General features: G+C 34.3%; 1 protein-coding gene across 7 annotated transcripts in view; it reads left to right on the plus strand.

The window, feature by feature from the left end:
* The window catches only part of PDE4D (phosphodiesterase 4D), a 1,076,913-nt gene that overhangs the window by 808,313 nt on the left and 244,650 nt on the right, over positions 1-23,950 (plus strand). Inside the window, exon 1 of one of the 7 annotated variants that reach the window (XM_081288618.1) lies at positions 8,337-8,476. The exons of the other annotated variants lie outside the window; for them this stretch is intronic. Within the exon in view, the coding sequence (XP_081144744.1) occupies positions 8,412-8,476 (65 nt within the window). The 5' untranslated portion in view covers positions 8,337-8,411. Of the gene's footprint in view, positions 1-8,336; positions 8,477-23,950 lie in introns of those variants that run through there. 7 annotated transcript variants of the gene reach the window in all.

Below are 23,950 nucleotides of genomic sequence, written 5' to 3' on the forward strand. Positions count from 1 at the left end.
CATTGCATAATAACTTCTCCAGATGAAGGCTGATTTTTTTCTCATATACTTATGAAAGAATTTTCCCTTCTTAATAATGATGCTGGGTCTGCTCAATGCCTGCATAAGATTTCTCCCAGTGCGTTTCTTTTCCCCAGTTTCTGTGTCTTTGAGAGCATTTATATATATATTCTGAGAGAGAGAGAGAGAGAGAGAGAGAGAGAGAGAGAGAGAGAGAGAGAGAGAGAGAGATATTGAGATTATAGGAAATCTGTTTTGTCAAAGAAGGTGGCTAAAGTAATGTTCAGGGATAGAAGTTTATGAAAAGAAAGACAAAAAAAAAAAAAGCAAGACTCAATTTTTGAAATCTAATTCCAGCTGTGAGGAAAATGCCACAAAAGGGCACAGGAAGAAAATCTATAAAAGGCTTATCTGCCACTGTTGACCAAGGATTTTTTCTGTTAAGCAAACAACCTGTGAGCCAGATATTGTGTTAGGTACTCTCAATACTAAGATGAATAAGCCCCATTCCATGTTTTCAAGGAACTCACAACATTACAGAAGTTCAAATGTCTACTGGGGCCAGATCCTAGGAATACAATTTTGGTAAAACACTTCTTTCATCCTTGGAGTTTCCAGTTAGTAGTTAATTGGCCAGATGTAGAAAGGATCATGATAATGATGCTGCTAAGGACTTTCAGAGGAGGTAGCACTAGTATTTAAAGGTTTGCATGGCCAAGCACCTAATTCAGACTGAAAAAAAATACAAAAACCAAAAACATGTCTAGGGGAGTAGACACCTGAATTAATTCCTGGAAAAGAGAAGTAAAAGGAAGAAGAATAACCTTGCCAGAGAAACATATGCAAAGATCCAAAAATGATAGAGTGTGGGATTGTGGGCTGGGCACCATGCTTTCTTATTTAATCCCAGAGGAACCCTGGAAGGATGATAAGAGTGTGTAATGTCCTCATTTTATAGAAAAGGGTACTGAACCTGAAAGGGATAAAGTGTTTTTGAAGGTCTCACAGTCAAAATCAGTGGCTGAACAGTGGCTGAGATTTTAATGCCCCTATGATTTCCTCTGTGCAACCATAAACTACAAATACATTACACCAAGTAAATAATGATAATAAAGCAAATTAACCCAAATTGTTCACAGAACTAATCAAGCCAAGGAAAATGATCTTCTTAGTTTGTCTTGGAGTTAGTTGGACTTTAATGCTGCTTATGTTAGATCTTTCAGGCAGAGTAAGATGCATACTCATCAAAAAAGGGAGAAAAAGGTGAAGGAATTCCCAGATGGAAATAGCTTGAGTGGATTTGGGACAAGCCATGTAAGCTTGTATGGCTGTCATTATAGGGGAGGGAACTCCAGTTATCAAGAACAAGGCTAAATGAAAGATTGAATGAGAGATGTAAGTTTTTATTTAATCCACAAATAAGGCTGTACTTGATACTGTAAGGAATATTCAAGAATTTTAATCAATCAATTAATTTAGCAAATTAAGCTTTGTGTCTTTGAAAGATATCTTAAGACAATTTAGAACTTTAGTGTGTAAGAATGAACTTTAGATTTGTAAGAAGGGAGGCAAGAAAACTATATATAATCTATTATATAAAGGGAATCACAGAAGTTAGAATCTAAGCCAAGACAAAAACATAAAGCAATTATTTTAAATCAAACTCTAATATAGTATTAGTACCAAAAAGTAACATATGCTTTCAAGTTTTATTGTTGTTCTCTCCCATAGTTCTTTGATTTCCCTTTTAAAACTTACTTTAAATAGCAGGTATTGTTTTTTATTGAGCTCTTATTTATGTGCCAGATACTTTGTTAAGGTTTTATGTGTTTTTTAATCCTCATAAAATCCTATTTTATCTCTGCTTTATAGCTGAGGAAACTGAGATTTAGAGAAGGTTAAGTAACTTGTTTGAGATCAAACTAGTGCTTAGTGGAGTTCAGATTTGCACGCACACAGTCTCATTCTCAAAGCTACTTCTTATCTGCATCTTACACACCTTTCCAGATGATTAGGTATTGTCCCCCAAAACAGATCTGTTTTATCAAAGAAAACTTATTAGTATTATGTCATTAAGGAGAAATTGCCTGAGTTGCCTGTGTTATTTTACCATTAGTTTTAACATGTGCAGGAGAAATTGTTATTGTGCGAATGTAAATTTTGTGGCCCTGATGAAAACTTCTTTCTAAAATATAAATTTCTTCATTACTTGTTATATCAGGGGTTAAATAATTATTGAGATTTTTTCTTGTGCATTTCTGTCATGTTATTTTTCAAATCCTATTTTAATGAAAACATCAATATATCTCATAAACAAGCATTTCATTTGGTAGTATGATCTGTCTAGTGGTCTTATTTCTTTTGAAAAATCTTTTAAAAATTACTCTGATTACTATGTTAGTATAAGTTAATTTTTATTTGTCTTCTGACATAGGTATCTAGAGTTAGGAGCCACTTGATTAAACATGGGGGTCTATTATGAATTTGAAATAGGAACTTAAGTTTTAATATTATCAATAATATGATTGGCTATGCACTGATAATATTTGTATGCATTTAAACAAGCTAGAAAACCTCAAAGGATGATTTTTATAAAAATACCAGATGTTGATCAATGCAAAGATAATTTTTGTTCTTCAAAGTCAAGTGGTGATGCATGACTATAATCCCAGATGCTCAGGAGGCTGAGACAGGAGGATCACAATCTCCTGGGCCAGCTTTAGCAACTTAATGAGGTCCTCAGCAGCTGAATGAGATCCCTTCCCAAAATAAAAAATAAAAAGTGTTGGGTATGTACTCAGTGATTTAGCACCACTGGGTTCAATCCCTGCTGAGAGAGAGAGAGAGAGAGAGAGAGAGAGAGAGAGAGAGAGAGAATGCGCATGCACGTGCTAGCCCAAGAGTGCCTATGATATTCTAAATCCATACTTAATATTTATGGGTCCACTTATGGGAGGCATCTAGAGTAGTCAAATTCATAGAAATATAAAGTAATAATGAAAGAATTATGGTTTTCAGAGGCTGGGAATAAAGGAGAATAGGGAGTAGTTATCCAATAGGTCCAAGGTTTCAGTTAGGGAAGTTCTGGAGATGGACAGTTCAATGATGGCAGAAGGTGTGAAGGTATATAATGCCCCTGAACAATACATTTAGAAAGGGTTAAAATGTATGTTTTATGAGATATATATATATATATATATATATTATATATATATATATATATTATGTTTTATATATATGCATTTAAATTTATGATAAAGATGAACATGAAGAATAAAAGAAGAAAAAGGGAAGCATAATGTAAAGAAAACTCAGCAGCACTTAAAACATTTTAAATTCATTTAATTCATTCCTTCTTTTTTCTTGAAATCCAACATTGAATAAGTACACAGTTGTGAAAGGCAATCACATAATGTATTTTATGTCATCTTTATTGGTCCCAAACAGAAATGGTTCTAATTCTGTATAACTAGCTTTCTGTATCTTTTAATAGACAATGAAATTTGTTGACAAATATTGAAATCTATACGTTGTCAGTTCTCACCTATGGTTACATTTTGAAATGATCATTTATTACTCAGCATTACTATAAAAGACAGTCAAAATGCAATCTGTTCTACAAGTAACAGAAAGCCACTTTTACTCATGCTATGAGTTTGGTTAAAGACCTCATATCATTTAATGGCTAACAGACTCACAATATTGTCACAAGCATGCTTAATATGGTGTTTATGCCTAAAAATAATAAAGAAATATAGTGACATTGTTAATTTCATATTGAAAATCTAAAAATTGTAGCTGTTACCTCTATCCCGTTCTCTCTCTCTCTCTCTCTCTCTCTCTCTCTCTCTCTCTCTCTCTCACACACACACACACACACATACTCACACTCACACTCACATCTATCTTGAAGAGCAAAATTTGGGGAGATATATAATAACTAGGTACAAATATTTTGAATAAATAATTACTGACTCTGCTTATCTGTGAAATTAGTGTTAGTACATTTATCTTGAAGGGATGTTGGGATGAATGTATACAACCTGAAACCTAAAAGTACATACTATGGCATACTATACATACATACATGTGCATGTGTGTAATATGCCATACTAATAAATAATACGGATTATTATACTGACCTGAAATTTTATGAAAGAGATAAGAAATGCTAAAGGACTTCATAGGAATTTAGTCATTTATAAGGTTCTTGCCAATGGGAAAATCATTCGAATCCTATTGTATAAACAGGGGTACAGTAAGATAAAAGTGATGGCCAGGAAACTCTACTCCACATAAGGAAAATACCACAACTCTTCTCAATAAGGAGGAAATGCTACAAGAGTTCAAAGTGACTTGTTATCATTCATGTTAGTGTGTACTGTAGAATAACAGGAAACTGTAAAATTGTGCCTCTGTGATCATTTTTCTAAAAAGCTAATTTAACAAATCTGCAACTTTAAATACAAGTGCATTTTGCAGGCCTGGATATGTAGCTATTTTATAATATGGTTCTATGAAATCTATTCAGGGCAGATCAGGAAAGTATAGAATGCCTGTTATAATCTTGAAACTAGGAGTTTACTTAGAGGACAGAGATTGAAAGTAGAGGAATGTTTCAAAGTGATAGTACCTGAGGAAACCTGGATTGTATAGTAGTAATACCTCATTCAGATGATTTCAGCTTTCATGTTTAATTCATGGTTCTTGATAAATCCCAATGATTCCACAGGTTATGCTCCTCATAGCATGGTAAGAGAAAGGTAAATCACACTTCACAATATACATCTACCTGTGTGTAGTAGATGTTTTCCATGTGACAGTTGCCACTTGAATTTGGGGCATGAGTAGTTGTATGAGAGAGGTTTTGGGTGATATTTGAACAACTGATACTTTAAAAATACATTTGTATTTTGTAAAAAAAATACAATCAGTATATTAAACTCATACACAGTAAATATAAAGTTACTTTCTAAATTTAGTTTTAAGTGGTTTAAAAAGCAAGTAAATGAAGCAAAATATCAAGGAATGGCAAAAGTAGGTGATGTCAAAATGATTGAAGTTTAAGAAACATCATATCATGTGGTAGCTTTACTCAGCAATATATATATATATATATATATATATATATATATATATATATATATGAATGACCCAGTGAGCTCACACATTTGTGGTATAGATCAACAAAATATGATGACAGCAGACAACAGAGAAACAGAAAGCAGCCTACACTTAAGTATATTAAGGGAATTATGGGAAATAATGGGAGTTTTGATCATGGGCACATTTTCCAAAGCCTTACTAACAAAGAGGGATGCTTCTTAAAGCCTGGTTTCCCCAGGTTCTGACATCCTCCTCCACCTGGACAACATTGCAGGCCTATGGCGGGTAGTGTCATGTCTTCTCCATTTCGAGAAGCTTTTCAGAAAGAAAGCTACAGGACATCCACATTCAAAACCAGTATTTTAGAAATGATTGTGTGAATGCTCGTCTTACAATGGATACCATACAGTAATATTGAATAAGTACTATTAGTTGTTGTTGTTGTTTTAACCTGTCACTACCTTAAAAGATTAGGGGTTGAAGCAAAGTGAAAAGTTGAAATCTCAACAGCCTAATGATGCTACATGTCACTCTTTCTCTTTGATAGCAATCTTGATGTACTAATCCCAATACTGCGTGTATTCTGGTTCGTTGTATATGTTGTCTGATTCGCCACTTGAATTTGTTTTCTTTGGGGATGGGGAGGATCTATTATTCATTGTGGGACTGTTACTCAGGAGATGCCCAATAAGTGTGTTAGGGTTTTCAGAGGACTCTGGGACTGCTGGGAGCTTTGAGCAAGTTAGTGAAGAATGGTTCATAGAGCCGCACCAGGCCCTCCAGTGTGAGTGACAAAGAAGGGAGTGGCCATTAGCAAGTAATCTCACTGGGACAGAGTGCCTGGGTGGGTGGGGGGAGACGGGGAACACAGGGCCAATTATTTCTGGAGAGCTTAACATGACATTCAGACATGGTACTCTGTGATCATTGTCATTTTCCTTCTGATAAGGCAACAAAAGACAGTTGGCAGATCTTCCGTGGGAGAGAACAGTGTCACAGATAAAAAGAAGTTGCTTTGTTTTATGTGCTTGCACATTTTCTTTCTTTTACCACATTAAAATTCTAAGGAGAAAAAAGTCAAATCTCTCTTAAGTTCTTCTCTCCCGAATGAATACTTCCGAAACCTTCTTTGGAATTTGTAAAAATATGTGATAAATTAAACTTCCTTAACGAGACAGCAAGATTCTAAATGTGGGTCAGAACTAAGAAGGTGCGAATGTCCTTGGGCAATCATAGGAAAACAGAAAAACTTAAAGAGATAACTATGTGGGAATCAATTTATTGGCATTTACCTCGAGAAGCCTGAAACTCAAAAGAAGACTAAATCACAAATTCACCTTGAAGTGTGACCAGGGGAAAAGTAGAGGGTTTGTTTTAATAAGCAGCTGGAGCCTCTGGCGGATGCCTTACTACATTAATTTTCCAAGTTGTTTGGGTGGGTCACCACTACAGTCCAACATCCTGTCTGCAAATGCTAAATAAATACCAAGTTCACGTCAGACTAGAGAACCAACACACTAACTAATGTCATTGAAAGAATCAGAATGCTTAAATTATTTTTCAGTTGATAATTCACATTCAAAATAATTGAAGTTGGCACACACAGAGGAATATCTATGCTTTGTACAAATGTCAGAGGGGCAGACAGGATAGCCAAATATTTCTTGTTAGGAGGGATTGGAATCAACTTAGATTATATGTACTCTAATAGAACCGCTTTTATTTCAGATGTAGGATGTGGGGGCAGGTATTGGTCTGGAAAATGAGATGCTAACATGATGTAAAGCTTTATTGTTTACTGAAGAGCTGTTCAGAATTAGCAAACTCAGAGTCTTTGTGTATACGAATCAATGAAATTTGCATCATTTAAAGAAATAAGGTTTAAAAACCATTGTGAAAGGGAACAGCCTCGGTACGTGCAGCCACTTGTCCAGCAAGAATACATTTGGATTTTTCAGCTTGAACATTTCAGCACCTCCTGATGGAAGGATGCCTATTACACTTAGCTGAATTTTTGAGAATCAGTTTTCAGGGCTGGGTTTGTGGCTCAGCAGTACAGCGTGCGCCTAGCACATGTAAGGCCCTGGGTTTGATCCTCAGCACCACATAAAAATAAATAAAAAATAAAGGTATTGTGACCAACTATGACTTAAAAAAATAAAAATATTAAAAAAGAATCAGTTTTTATCTCTACAACCAACCCCAAAATTTGAAGCATTTGATTAAAATTTGATTAAAATGAACTGCTAAGTCCTCAAGTCCTCTCAACTTTGCTCCTGATGAGAATTTTAGTTTTCAGTGTTTCAATTTGGTACTTTGAGAAAATATCTTCTTTTTTTTTAATGAATAAAAAACTCAATGGAAAGGGGTGTGTTCCTCATAAAGGTGCTCATGGATTTTACCCATATAACACAGACAACTCATTTTCTAGAGGAGGAAACAGTTTTACAAGTTTTGAGAGGTCTCCTGTCTGCTTGGCTGGTTTATAGTTCTGGACTGGAGCTGGTCTGCCCCTTTCTTTGTAAGTTTCAGCAATTGACCAGGCCAGACTGAGCACTGCTTTTTTTTTTTTTTTTCCTTTCTCACTTCCCTGCGATGTTTTGAACTGCTTTCTTACAGACGTCATTTGGCCCTTGAGGAATAGTTTCTCCCCCCGGAGAGATTGAGTGATAGTTCTCATTCACAAAGGCTTGGAGTCAGATTCTTTAACAGGGGACACACTGGAGATAACGTTGGCAGGTAAACCAGCCCACCCAATCCACGCTGGAGATCTTTGTTCCTTCCCTAATTTCTTTGCTCCACCTAGAAGACTGCTTTCCTGTGCTTGCCCTGAAATGAAACTTCCCTGACAGCTCTCCGTGTTCCAGTCCTCCCCGTCATTTTCTTTTCCTTTCCCCTCTACCTGGGTAGTTTCAGTGCTGGAAACCTTTAACCTGTTATTATGGAATTGCTAAAAAGAGATCAAGTGACACTTTCACTATGCTGGTTTCCCCTGTGACCCAGATGAAGAATAGATTCAAAATTCAGTTCCTCTCTTGGCAATGCAAGACAGAGAAGAAACTGTCACTTCTGAACAGCCTAGTACTGGAGTAAATTCAGTATGAAAGAGGAACGCACTCCTGCTGCTGAGAACCTCCCGGATGAGCTGGACTGAGGGCAAGAGGTGGATTCCCAGAAAAGTGAATTGCTTCAAGCAGCCTCTCTTGGAAATGGAATATATTTAAAATCATCTTTGAAGAAAGACAGCTGAAATGTATTAATTAGAATATTTGAAAAGATTTTTTTTTTCTTTTTCCTTCCCCAAAATGAGCATTATTATGAAGCCAAGATCCAGGTCAACAAGTTCACTAAGGACAACAGAAGCAGTTTGGTAATGTGCCTTTTTTTCTCATGATTCTCCCTCTTTCCCTTTTAAGACATAATATATGAATATGTTGTGAGTAATTGATGCGCGGTGTGAGATGTTAAGGTTTTGTGAGAAAGAAGACAGTATTCTGTTTTATTCTCTATTTTGCTTTGTATCTTGTCTGCTGTATCCAAAGAGGTGTACACATTTTGTTGTTGTTGTTGTTGACTCCATGTGGACTGTAGCCATTTATCTGGTGATAATTTTTAAAGTAGGAAAGACACTGGCAAATATAGTGGGAATTTTGAAAAAGAAGACTTGTCATTTTTCGCAGTCTGATTTGATTTCTGGTTCTGTCTTTTTTTTTTTTGCTTGCTGCAGGCAGGCTGGAAGTTGACAGTCTGTGCTTGTCTTTGCAAGTAATACTTTGGCTGTTGGCATAGATATTTAGGAATTAATAATGCTATGTTTCTTTAAACATATGAAACCACCTGAATAGCAAACTATATGGCTAAATCTGTATCAGATCACTTATCATTAAATCATCTCTCTTGTTTTGTTTTGTCATAATAATATTCTCTACTAGTTATATTTTGGGTAATTTTAATATTTTCACCATAATGAAATGTATATTCACTCTCATTTATTCTATTTCCCCAATACTTGTTTCATATGCTCGTAAGTATATAATCCTTAAGGAAAATTTCCCAAGAAAGTATCTTCTGGTCTTAAGTAGCTATTTATAGAATATTTGTATGGTTATTTCAGAGGTTAATCTTATTTTGTTTGTCTTAGTGATTTAAATAAACAACTAAGCTCATCTCTAAAATATAAATCATCAGGTTTCAGAAAAGGAAAATAAAAGCAATGATTAAGAGCCCCTGATCAGGGACAGGATTAACAGGCAAGCAAAATCTGCTATGCATTATATGAGTGGCCAAATGTATATCTATATACTCAGATTATTTGCTAAAGAAATTCAGATTGTGTTTATGTAAGTGGGTACTTGTTTGCTGTTTTTATACTAGTACTTTATGGTGGGCTGGAATCAAGAATAGTACCTCCAGTAGAATTTCCATGAGTTTTAATATATTATAGATGTAAATTTGTTTCTTATAATATTTGTCATTCCTTATAAAAGAATACATGCAGTAACTCTTCGAGTTTATTGAAAAAATATTTGCATATGCAAATATATTTGTAAGGTCCTTTCTTGTGAAACAAAAATACTGGGGAATCCTTAGAATTCTTTTTAAAATTCCATAGCTAATGTAAATCTCTGAAATGAGTAATCAGAATTCATAAAATTAGGGAATTTTTCTCATTTGATGATTTATATGTTTCTTAAGTGAAAAGATCTGATACTAAAACAATAGTATTTAAGTAATCTATTTTCCTTATTGCCTAAATTGCTGGGAGACTTATTTTCAAATTCTGACCCCTATTGGCAATAATTAGTTCATTTGGGAACTAATAATGTTGACACCCTGCACATGTCAGAGATTGTCATATTCAATTATCCTACAACTCTCCTACTATTTCAAATTGTATGAGTTATTTTCATGAATACGTAGAGCCATGTTAGGGTCAGAATGATTTTTGTATAAAAAATAAATTTCTCTTTTTATGTTAATGATTCCTAGATGTAACTGCACACTACAGAAACCGCTCCACTTGTTAATATTACTTCTGATTTCATAATATAATTTCTTGGGTGTATCTCTGTGGCTTTCAAATAATTTGTCCTGAGGTGATAATAAGTTTTTAATTACAGATTTACCATTTGTTATGCTTTTTTTCCATTCAAAAATATACACACTTGTTATATTTATTTATCTTTATATATGGTGAACTCACTAAGATTATAGAGTAGCTATATTCTACCTTCAAATTCAATATTCTACCTTCAAATTCTCTCTTAGAGAAAATACATATTTGTGTGTATAGACACACACACATGTTTACTCAATTAACAAACAAAAAAGCAAACATCTGCACTCTCACTCTGTACCTATGCACACAAAGCCAAAAGCCTTAAGAGCTCAGCTGGACAATGTTTTCCCAGCAGAGTTTCTATTCTAATATCTCATCCACCTGCACAACTCCCATTCCTTTCCAAACACCAAAGCCTGCTTTACTCTTTTGCACAGTTAACATCCCACAAAAGACACCTACTGGTTTATCATGTCTCTCTTTTTAAGATTTTTTTTTAAATTTTCATTCTGCTCTTCAGAATAATTTATTCTTAGGAGCCCAAAGTTTTGCTTTACCATCTTAATTCTAGTTCTGTAAATCCATCTTCTATTCCATTGGCCCACTTTCTGCATCTGTCTGCATCATTCCTCTGGGAGGTCCCAAAACCAAACAGTGCCTTTGGATGTCTATTACATGTCATCTTCAAGAACCCAGTGGTTTGCGTTACTTCTTCTTTACTTTTTTTCTCTCTTTTTTTCCTACCAAATACCGTAAAATTTCATCCATATTAACTTTCTTTAAAACCTTAATTAAGTTTCGATGGCACAGTCATATTTTTAAAGGGATTTCACAACAAATTTCTAATGATATTTTACACTCTTCCTCTTAGTTCATCTTCTGAAAAAGTCAGGTTTAGTTACCATTATTTTACAAATTTCAAAACATGAAATACAAATAATCTTGAAATTATTCTCTCTCTTTTCTTGTAATATAGGTGTCACAAAATTTGAGCTTATATAATAAGGTATATAAGAGATTGCTTCTATTCATTCAGTAGTTTTTTATTGATGCTACAATATGGCCAGGTTCTAACAGAAAGTGATGATGGCATTTATTTTAAGCATTTCCTTGAAAGAGTTGCATGCATGAGATGGAGAAAAAATAATGTGTATTTTTGTGCGCATAAAGAATAAAATTAACAAATATACTGATTTAAAGGCATTCTTTGCTTTTCTATTTCCATTGTTTCAGTAACAATATTCTACCTTCAAATTCTATAGAAGAAAGTAATGACATTGCCTTTCCATAAATATTTGCATATCACATGGCTCAAATTTTGATATCTGTATAGGGTTTTCCCATTTACAAACATATTTCAGGGATATTTCTCACTAATCTAATTAAGACACATGATTTAATTTAAGTAAAAAAGTTATTAGCCTCACAAATATAAATGTAAAGAGAACTTTGGTTTAAAAAAATGGACTTTGTTCTTTCCTGCTGCCAGAATATTCAGCTTTTAGGATTCACTTGTTATATTTAAGATCATTCATTATGTAACCTGGGGAAAAAAAGATCTGCTGCTCTCCAAAATATGACTGCAGCTTTTTTTGTTTTGAAGCAGATTTTCAAATGAAATAAAATATGTAAAAATTGTACTTAGGTTTATAAGCAAAGAACAAAATCTGGGAGACTAAATTCCAAGCTTTTGGTAGTGGTTACTGTTTAGGGGTAAAAAAAGGTAGAAATTCTGGTACTGGAAACTTTCTTTTTGTCACTGTATTCCTATATTATTTGACTTTTTTTCTATCAAGGAAGTATTATAAATGTACATTATTAAAAATATTACTATTTGTGCATATTAGTAAGTTCATCTTTATATGTATAGTTTAGTATAAGTGTGTGTGTGTGTGTGTGTGTGTGTATATATATATATATATACATACATATATATGTGTGTGTGTGTGTGTGTGTATGTGTATATATATATATATATATATGTATATATATATATATATATATATACATATATATATATATATATATATATATATACAATCATTAAAAATAATTTACTCAAGAGTCCAAAATGTAAGTATTTTGGTACTGGGGAGATACAATTTTCTTGAATACCTTACAGCTCAGACCAATAAATAATTGCTTTTTTTATGATTACCTTTCTCCTCCTATGGTTGTAAAAATCCACATAGGTGAGCATCCTTATTTTGGCCTTAAAATCACAGTGGAAAATATTTGCCTAGGCTACTGTGACTGGTTTTTATAGTTGAGAGTAAAAAAGATATAATCTGTTGGTGGGAAAATTACTCATAACCCCAAATCCAATACTCAACTCTTCTCATTTTCAACTTAACCTATGTATCTTAAATAGTTGTATATACTATTTCTGTACTCTGATTCTTCACACAACATAACACTCTTTTTTCTAAGAATAATTTGTCCACTTTTTGTTTTACAGAGTGTCATTTATGAGAACTCTGTGGAGAATTTTATGTACAATGTATTATTTAGATTTTATAACAACATTGAAAGGTGGAATTGTTAATCCACATTCTATAGAGTAGAAAATGAGTCTATTAGATGAAATATATTAGGTAAGGGCCATGTAACTAGTAACTGCCGGGGAAAACTGGAGATAGAACCCAAATCTGTCTTCTCCAAAGCAAAAGCAAAGGCTCTTTTCAATTCAGCATGTTGTTCCCCTCTACTGTGTATATTATTTATATTACTGTCATTTTTGTCCCCTGGAAGTACTTGGAATTGAACCCAGGGGCACTTCTTTACTACTGAATTATATCCCCAGACCTTTAAATTTTTATTTTGAGACAGGGTCTCACTAAATTGCCCAGACTGGCCTCAAACTTGTGATCCTTCTGCCTCAGCCTCCTGGGTTACTGGGATTACAGGCGTGTAACACCATGCCCAACTATAATTTCATTTTTGATAACTGAAAAATTGTCTATCTTGTGAATATATCTAAATACCCTGCAATATGTGGAAGTTGTCTTTTTATAAGTATGATATACTATTAAAGTTTAAGGCTCTGTTTGTTGTTGAAAAATGTCTGTTCAATAGATACTTGTAATTATAGATTTTATGACATTATATTCTCTACTGATAGCAAGTAAGCTCCTCTGTGTCCTACAATACAGTATACAGAATAAGGACATTGTTCCTTAAGTCTGGGGGATATTAAAAACATTCATAAAAATGAAATGTATAAGTACAGATATAGAAACACAAATAAAATGATAAAACATACACTGCGTTTTTACCTTTGCTCCCACCCCAAATCTAATCCCTGTCCATGCAGTACCTCCAAAGAGCTAGGTCCCAAGTAGCTTGTTTGAAAACCACCAAGCTAGTAACTGCTAACATCATGCATAGTATTATTCTCTGTATGTGTATCTTCTGAATAGTCATTTGTGTTTTTGGTATCCCTGCAGAGACTGAGATAAAGTGGCAGTTAATTGAACTTCTTAAGGAATTTAAATAACAATAATTTAAATACTTCTGCCTTATAAGATCTTACAGTTAAGGGATATTTCTCATTTCTGAAAAATCACAGGAAAGTTGTAATTAAGTAATTAGTATCTATTAATTTTCTTTGGCTTCTTTTTTTTTCAACTTTAATCTTGTCTGGGAGGAGGTAATCACTGCTCATTAAGTACAATGCATAACTGACAGTTCAGGAATTCAGCCTGGCGATTTGTAAGGAAATGCTGAATTAATATTGAATTCACCACAAGAAAGATGCTTTCCACCCCCCCCCAGGGCATTTCAAACTGGGTTCTCCATGCCCTTTTTCTATCATGTCACTGGTGATTAAAGGTCATAAGTAATATTGCGTCATGCAGCCCTCTGCTGGTGACTCTGCATTCTGTGGGGTCTGCATCAATACAGTTGTCTCTTTTTATGTGTGCAGTGGTATTTCTAATTGTAACTGCACCCTTCTTTACCCCTGACCTTGAGCATGTGATAATTTTGAATCTATAACTTGCCTTTCAGCAGAGGTAAAGGACTAGCCCATTTATTAGGTCCGCTGTCATTCATTCCCATCATAGAGTGAGCTTTATTGAATTAGAAGGAATGAGGACATGAGTGTGATAGTGACAATAGGAATGACTGGTCACAGAACCACCCAGTTGTTGCTCCTAAGATTCAGGAGATTCCACTATGAAGCTGAAGAGGAAGAATATTGAGATTTTCAGGGAGTTTTTCATTTTCCTCGGAGAAAAAAAAATGCCTGAGGGATACATAGGAATATTCTGAATAATACTCACACTTACTAAACAAGAAGAATTGCCAAAGCCTGCATAAAGGCAAGGAGACTGGCATAGGGATGGAAGGGAATAAATTAAGTTGGGGAGGAAGATAGTCATGAAGAAAGCTTCATCTCAAACAAAATCCAAAGCAGATTTCCCTGACCCTATGGAGATGATACATCTTCTTAAGATACAGTACAGGGGTTGGAGATGCATTACAAAATGGACAGTAAGAGGTAAGGTATACTTTAGCCAAAAATACCATACCATTCTGGGGTAAAGACCTGCAGGAAGGCTGGGGTAGCACAGGGGCACACACACAGAGAGAGAGAGAGAGAGAGAGAGAGAGAGAGCCTTGGTAAAGTGCTATTAGATGTATTTGGGTAGAGATAACTAGTTGAGCCTGTGTTGGGGATTTGTCTCAGTTCTCAAATTACCTAGCTTTGTGGTCAAGTTTGGCGTACACTGGGAAGAACTTCAAAAGAGTGTAGAGTAGGGAGAATCCCAGAGTCTGGAGATGTGGTTTCTTAATACAGCAGGGGAAGCATACATGATAAGTGTTTATTAATTACCCTCAGCCTCTTTGGGGGATGGGCTCTCCCAGGAGCATCTTGGGTGATGGTGAGGATGTGAATGGGAGAAACTGGCAAGAGGCTAAACTGTCATTCAGAATAGAGATTAGAAAAATGCAAGGGAGGATTTCAAGGGAAAATCTGGAGAAGTCTGGTCAGAGAAGAAGGAAGATTCTAGACACACTAATATAAGAACTCCAGCCTATTCTGAACCAGATATTTACATTCTAGGGCCTTAACCTATTAAATCATATTGTCAATTTATGGGCAAACGTTGCCATTAATGTGCTTGAATTAGAGGACATTTCCTCCTCATCTCAGCCCTGTGAATTCTGTCATAGAATAGGGGGAGGCAAATGCAAGTCTTTCCATTTCTCTATTCCATATGACCGAAAACCAGAAATTAGAAAATGAGAAAGTAGTTGTAGAATGCATACCAGAGATTACAGCTTATAAAAAGTAGTCCTGATTTCTTAAACCCACACAGTTAGAAAGTTTTGGTTACACCTAATAAAATTTTCTCTTGCTTAAATTTTAGCCCATTTCCTCCTAGTTCTCAGTAGATACAGCAATAGTGCATCTATAGATAAGTGAACTCTTTTATGTAATTTGAAAATTGCTATTTAGTGTTCTTGGACATTTTTCCATTTCATAGTGTGAAATATTCATTCTGAATTGTAAAGTAAACGCACCAGTGTGACTTGTTAAAAGAAATGTTTCATTAAAGATAATTTTGTTATGTAATTGTCTTTACACCCCCACAGAAGAGTGCTCCCATCATACTTAATTCTCCTTCCTATTCAAAATACATTCAAAAAGAGAAATTCAGCTTCTTAATTAACTTATATGATGTATTTATGTACATATAGAATCCAAAGATTATAATTTCCAACATCCATGATGTCATTCCCTTGCAATGTGATAGAATTTTTTCTTTATGTCAAGGAATTTATATGACTGACATTCCTTTGCCAAGTCACTGCAAAATGTGTCAACTTGTACCAATGGCATTCCAACATTGAATAAGTCATTGCTGACTGTCATATATTTCTTTGATACCACAGCTTTGTTACAGGACGGCCATTAATCCATTGGTAGCCAGATAAAGAGCTAGCTAGGGGACAGCATTTCCTAAATCTGTAGCAGTAACCTTAGTAATGACGATGGATACAGTGTATTGAACATCTGTTTGTCAAACATTGAACTTGTTACTGTATACAATTGAGTTCATTTCATCCTCAAAGCAACTGTATCAAATTACACTAAAGTCATACAGCTTGTAAAATCATGGTGCTGCAGGAAAACCTTGGTCTGTGGAATGTTAAATCCCACTGTGTTATTGCTGCTATTGCTCTTGTTGGCTTGTTTGCTTTGCTGTACTATCTAAACTAGTTTATCTGCACATGCTGATTTTACCTACTGGTATTGCTAAAGTTAATAGGCTTTTACTTAGACCTTTTCTTCTGTCCTTGATAGTTCAAGCTTCTTTTAATATGTGCATATAAAAACATGTTTGCCTTTGGTATTTGTCTACTTTCTCTCCCATGATTTGCATACAAGCCTTCAACCAGGGACCCTAGAGATGTGTTAAGAAATAGAAGATGGACTTTGACACAGTTGCATTCCTTCGAGATCTAGCTAGTTCCTGACTCACTTAGCTTAGTGACCCTCTGCCTCTGGTCAGACTATAAATTGCACTGTTTTGTTCCTTTCGGGCGTTTGACCAGTTTGTAGGACCATAAATTCTTTTAAATGAGTAGAACCACAGAGCATAACCTATAATATAATTCTCCCCACCCATAACCCCAATGTGAAACTGGCCAAGTTTTGCTAGTCTTTAACATTTCTGGTCAAGTAAGATCAAGAATAACTGTTAGAAACAATGTCAGTATTTGAGCCGTAAAAGGTTTTTGAGTTTTAAAAACTCAAAAATAAATTTGAGGTCAAACAGAGCTGAAAACTAGTTCATCAGACAAATGTATGAAGGACAGTCCTGTCATAATTTGTGTTGGATTTGAATGTAATTTTTTTAAACTTATTGCTGGGAAATTAACTAATACATAGCAATTCATCAATGATACTGTCAGGTCTTTTCTGCCTCTCTAAACCTCCTTCTCATCTAGGCTGGAAGCACATTCTTGGTTGTATAATTCATAGATCAATATTTATAAATACATAGTTCATAGATTGTTATTCACAACATTGTTCATAGATTCATAACATTTATATCATTCTTAGAAAATTATTTATAGGTTATTATTTCACAGATCCATAGATGAGTCTCATCTTTCTTACCAGACCAAAGACTGGACAGGGATTCTCTTTAACTTACCCTTCCACCTTAATTCAGCAAAAAAAGTGCTTAAGCCACCTTCTTCATCCTACAGCCTGGAATGATACTGCAGGATAAGCCACACATCCACAGGGTGTGAATGTCAAGAATGCAGTAGATTGGTGAGAGAAGGCAATTTGCATTCCATAGTCACTGGCATCTACTTATTTTATTATGAATAGCTACCCCAAAATGTGTAAAAGCATTACTTTGTTATAATTACAACCATACATTGGGGTAAGAGTTGCAAGTGAAGGTGGAGTAAACCAACTTGGGGACAGGAAGTGGACCACAGAAGATTCCCTGAATCTTTTGATGGGAAAAAAAATTACCTATTATTTATCTGAATCCCGTTGTTAGAAAGGAATGTAACTGTATATAAATCAGTGTTTCTAGAGTAATATAAAAGACACACACACACAAAAGAAAACTTGCTGTTAGCAAACATGCCATTATAAAGTTATAATTGAGAATATTATTTTACATGCATAGGTATGAAATTATACCCTTACTTAAAATTACGAGTGAAATTTCTCCATAACTGTAAGGTCTTTTTCATGTATATAATAAAAGAAATAGTCCTGTGTGTAAAACCAAGATGGCTAACCTTTTTAATCTAAGGGTGAACTCTCATAATTAGTTTCAGCTACACTGAATTGATATACTGAGAGCTGCCTTGGGCTCAGAGAGAAAAAGTACTTTCATGAATTCATGATATTTATCCAACAGCAGATGGACAGAGTGTGGCTGTTTGCCACTTAAATGGCTCTGGTGATCTCATGATAATTCTATGTATGTAAACTTGCTATTAAATGTGAGTGCAGATAAAGTTGCTATAGCAGAAGCAGAATTTCTACATGTATCAAATGTGTATGTATAATTTTTGACATAGCTTTGTATATTTGTCACCCATATTTTGTGTAAGTATAATAAACATAAGGACTCAATAGTCTCACCAGAGACCAAAAATTACCTTTTGTTCCTCTTTAAGCCACTTCCCATCCCCATAGAGGTAACAATGATTCTGATTTCAAAAATCACAAGTTATGATTATCTGCTTTTGAATTTTATATAAAAGCAATAAGATAGCATGTATTATTTTGTGTTTGGCTATTCCCTCCAGCCTATTGCAAAATGATGTTTGAGAGATTATCCTTGTTTATGTGTATGTGGTTCATTCATTCTCACTGATGAATGGTTAATTAACTTTTGTTGGAGATATGAATTCAGGGTAAAAATGGGTTAGCAAACTGTTAAAATCATAATTTTGTATGTAACACTATATGAGCATTTAAACCCGTTTTCATGGGGCTGAAGGTGCAGCTTAGTGGTAAATCACATGCTTAGCGTGTGGTGAAGTTTTTGGTCCACACACCAAAAAAAAAAGAAAAAAAAAAGAAAGAAAAGAAAAACTGGTAACAAAACTCCATTGTCCTTTTAGAATAATCGTTTGAATGTATAATTTAATATCTACACTCTGTTGCTTAGATTCACGCTCAATGAACATTTCTTCTGGGAAGCCTTCCTAAACTTCCCCATCCAGAATGAAAACTCCTTTCTCTGTGCTCTCCTGAAACCTTATGTATTTCTGTTATAACTCTGTTTTAATGTTGTTATTTGTGCAGTATAGTTATTTATAGTTTTGAGCTTTATTTTGTCATATGCATACATGCATGAAATATAATTTACGCCATTACAATCACCAGTATTTTCACTTTCCCTCCTGTCCTTACTTCTACTGCTCTTCCTTATATTTATTTATTGTTTTTAAAATGCTTTTATTAAATCATTAGAGTTATGAACGATTTTGGTGTTCACTGTGACATAATCGCATATACATGAAATATAAGGTGCTCTATTTCAGTCCCTACTATTTCCTCTTTCTCTCTTCTCCTTCCTCTCCCTTTCAACTTCCTCTACTCTTCTAGTTTTCCTTCTGCTTATTTATTGTTTTACAATCGGTGCATTAAAGATGTACACAAAGATGAAGTTCACTGTGATACATTTGTGTATGTACATGGCATAATTTGGTTAATTTTACTCTGTGGTTCTTCCCTTTTCTAGTCCCTCCTCTCTCCTCTTGGATCTGCTTCCTCTAATCTACTGAAATTCCTTCTATTTTTAGGAGTCTCTCCCTTCCCCCACCCCTTATTTTGCTCTAGCTTCTGCATATGAGAGAAAACATTCAACCCTTGACTTTCCGAGTCTCACTTATTTCACTTAGCATGATGTTTTCCATTTCCATTCATTTATCAACAAATGACATAATTTCATTTTTCTATGGTTGAGTAAAACTCCATTGTGTGTATATACACCACATTTTCTTCATTCATTCATCTGTTGACAGGCTGGTTCCATAGTCTGACTATTGTGAATTGCATTGCTATAAACAATGACTGGTGTGCCTATATCACTAAGGTATACTCATTTTAGTTCTATTGGATAAATACTAAGGAGTGGGATAGCTAGGTCATATGGTGGTTTCATTCCTACTATTATGAGGAATCTCCATACTGCTTTTCTCTCTGTTATAACTCTTAAAACATTGTCTGTTGTCTCTCTGTAACCTTGTGATAGGATAGACTGGATTTATTCATCTTTGTTCAGGAAAAAGTCCCTATTTCCAGCACAGTGCTTACACCATTTTGGGAATTTAGTATCTGTCTGTACAGGAACAGGAGAACCATGAATTTTTCTGTATTACAAATAAAATTATAATCTGCTTTTATTTCTTTAAACTAGATGGCACTTAGCTTGAGTTTGTACTGGTGTGTCTTAGAAATAGAATTACTCTCTATGGAAGGAAGTTGGAAGATCTAGGAAGATTTGCTTATTTCCTGGGTCTTTCCAAAACCTTTAGTTTACCACCTCTAGTGGGAATTCTTGTCTCAACACAGTTCTCTAAATACCTTCCATCCCCTCATATATTTCCATTTTAGAATCTATGCTTTCTAGTTTCCCTCAACATATTAGCCTTGTTTGAGTGACACTTCTCAGTATCATTGGCTAGTAAGAAATGTTGCATACAGAAATGCTATAAGTATTGCACATATTGATCATCCAGCTAACATGGCTGACCTCATTCTATCAGTGGGTAATTGTGAGCCACAGTTGAAAGACCTGCTGCCAGTGAGTACCAAGATTGCTTCTTTAGATTCATCTTATCCTCATTGTGATCATCTAAGTCCAACACAGTTATCATAGAAGGCAGATTCCATAGCCCTGATGTTAAGCCAAAGAGACAAGCTTATCCTAGAGTCCTAACAGGGAATTGATCCCTGACCTTCAAAGTCAGGGAATAATTAATTTAGGGTTAGCATTTCTGGTTGCACTGTGAAGTTTTTCCATTATGAAGTCAGCTTTTAGGTTTACCACACTTCTAAAACTTGAAGATTTTTAAAATACTCTAAAATAAATGTTTAATCCCTAATAAAAGAGGAAGTTATTTGTTTAATGTTGTGTGCAAAATTTTTCTAACCACTTAAAGTTTTAATGTGATTCTATATCTTAAAATTTATAATTTTAAGAGAAGAGTTTCATTTCTGTGGATTCATTAGTTGTAAAAATAAAGTACATGTTTTTTTTTTTTTTTACTGTTTCATATAACAATGTTTTTAAGCTACCCTTTTGGCTGTCAGAGAAACAATGATGAAATGTATAGTCCCCGTTTTTATAAAAAAATATAGTTTAGTAACTAAAGTATTCCTGGGTAGAGGATTTCAAGTTTAAGCTACTAATACATCCTTGTGATATTTTTTAATTTCATGATAGAAAACTACATTTACAGTTTTAAAATGTTGCAGATGCTTTCAGAAATCCAGTGGTGAAAAAATAATTTAAAAACCTCATTACCTGAATTTGGGGTGGAATGGTAAAATAATCCTGGAATATTTTATTTTTTTCACATCAAAATAATTTCCCTGGGCTATAGAAATAGCTATAAAGATGTTTTTTTCTCTTTCTTTTCTGTTTTCCTTTTTCCCTTTCTTTCTTTATTTCTTTTTTTCTGACTTGGAAATCCATGCCATATTTTTAGGAGACATTTCCATTCTAAACAAGTTATTTCCCTAATCACCTCCTAACAAAACTTGTTGGCCAAATTAAATATTTAAATTTATTTGATTTAAAGAAATTTTATAATCAAGAGATTTATTATGTAGGTGAAATTAGCCTTTGACTTTTCAAACATAAAATACATAAACTAGTGAAATTTTGGTGTATATATAGAAAGGGGGACCGGAGATGGGCACACAAGAAAAAATAACTGGAAAGAAGCGAATTTAAACAAAAGTAAATCATAAAATGACTATCTTGCATAGTTTAACATGTTCAAAACTGTCTTTACAAGTAATCTATCTCCAGGAGTCCTTCAGTTTTACAGATCCTACTTAAATGTTGAAAGTGTTTGAGGAGCTGTTTCTCTAGTGAGGGAAATAAACTTTTCCTTTCTACAAATAACTGCTACTAGCTTAATTGCCAGCTCTTATTTTACCATTACTATGGTTGATTATAGTCATGTTCCTTTGTAATTATCTTAATCCAGGACTATAATGGCATCAATTTAAATGGTGTCATTTCATCAAATTGGAATCTAATGGAAACTTGAAAGAACTATCAAAGACTGGATTCCATGTAAGAAATCAGAAAATGGCATTTATCTCTATCTCCTTCAGCAGTTCAGTTAAAGGGCTTGACCTTCAGGATTACAACTGTGTCATAAGGGGACTCTGCAACAACAGAAAATGGCTTGCCAATAAAGTATCCAATTATTATCAGAATTTGACAATGAACCACATTCTTCCATGATTGCCAGTCAAACACTAGCATTTCTACAGAGCTACAATAGGTCCAGCTCTGTAGGGCTAATTTTGAACTTGCTGACTTCAGAACCTGTCCCACCTATTATACCATGCTTCAGTGCACACTCTGGGCACTTCCACCCTTCTTAACTCTAGCCACTGGTTAGGGGGAAAAAACTATAAGATTTTGGTTTAAAACTGTGTTTATAAGATTTTAATTGAATTTTAAATTAATTTCTAATTTGAACCTCCCCTTTTCTCACTGGGTCATGCTTTCTTAAGTAATCCACTTGGCTTTTTGAAGATTGTTTTTTCTTTGATTTCTATTCTGCTGTTAATTTGACTTGCCTTGTTAATTCTTAGTGACTCTGTATGTAAAGTACAAAGGTTAGTTCTTTTAAATTCTATACATCATTTCTTAATTGTAAAAAGAAAATCCTGAATTTTCAGGATGCAAAGTTTTAGATAATTTACTTCAATGAACTATAATTTGTTCAAAGCACCGAACACATTTGCTTCCATAATTCATGCCATTTGTGTGAACATAAGAGATAAAGAATAGAGAACTAATAACTGTGCTTGACAACATGGGCTTTTTAAATGTTTAAATAAAAGTACCAATTGCTCTTGGTACCAGTCACTTTAGACATTCCATTCCACTCAGCTGCTCCCTAAATATGGCATAATTATAACCCTCCTCATAAGTTTCACATTCACATAAAGAAGTCCTAGTCTGGTCTGGAAAGCAACATTCAACTGAATATCAAGTGAATAGCTTAGTGGGGAAGAACTGTCCATGAGGCACCTATGGTGGTTAAATGAGATAGTATGTGGAAAGTGCTCACCTGGTGCTGGGAACACAACAAAACTATTAGATGTTAGCTGGTTTATTATTATTAGGAGGAAAAATGCCTATGAAAATTTTCATGTATATATGTTTTCATGTTAGTCTTGACACAATTAATATACAAGGATGCAAAAATTTTAGGTATATGTAAAATGGCATATGATATGACATTATAATGTACATATATATTTCACAAGTTAAATGATTATAGAAAGTTTACTAAGGAAATGACATCACAACTGTAGTTAAACCTAATTAATGTTTAATTTGAAAATTAATTCAAGTGTGATTTTTTTGTTTGACATTTATTATTTGATTACATTCACACAATTATGAAAAATAAATTAGTATGATTTCTTACCAAATCTGGAATGTCTTACATGGCCCTCTTAATTCTTAAGTTTAGATCAATTTTATCTTATAGTAGCCTACATTGATACTACAAGAAGAAATATAAATGCCTCTGCATATAAAATAGTTCAAACTAGACTTATTTGGGATGATTTCTTATAGTTTTGTATAGGGTGGTTTCTATTAAGAAATAAATATTTAGTCTCTTTTCTGGCTCTGGAGATGTCACAATGCAGTCCTCTCTTACCAGTGTAAACCATTAAACAAATAAAATGTTTTCAAATTGGGGTTTAAGCACAGTAAAGAGAACACACAAGGGATGGCCTTTGTGTGTGTGTGTGTGTGTGTGTGTGTGTGTTTCTGTGTGTGTCTGTGTGTGTGTCTGTGAGTGGGTGTGTACCCTGAAGACCTTCCTTAGTTGAAGTGATCAGAGAAGATGAGAACTGAAGGAACCATTCAAGTAAATACTGAGAAAAGGTGTATCGAATACAGAGACCTTGAACCTGCAGGATGAGAAACAGACAACCTTTGTCAATCATTTGAAAAAGAAAAGAAGCGAAAGAATGTTCTTGTAAGAACTTGCATTTCCTTTCCTCCTTCCTTCCTTCCTTCCTTCCTT

The sequence above is a fragment of the Spermophilus citellus genome, assembly GCF_964194105.1.
Source record: "Spermophilus citellus genome assembly, chromosome: 1".
In the NCBI taxonomy this organism is placed as follows: domain Eukaryota; kingdom Metazoa; phylum Chordata; class Mammalia; order Rodentia; family Sciuridae; genus Spermophilus; species Spermophilus citellus.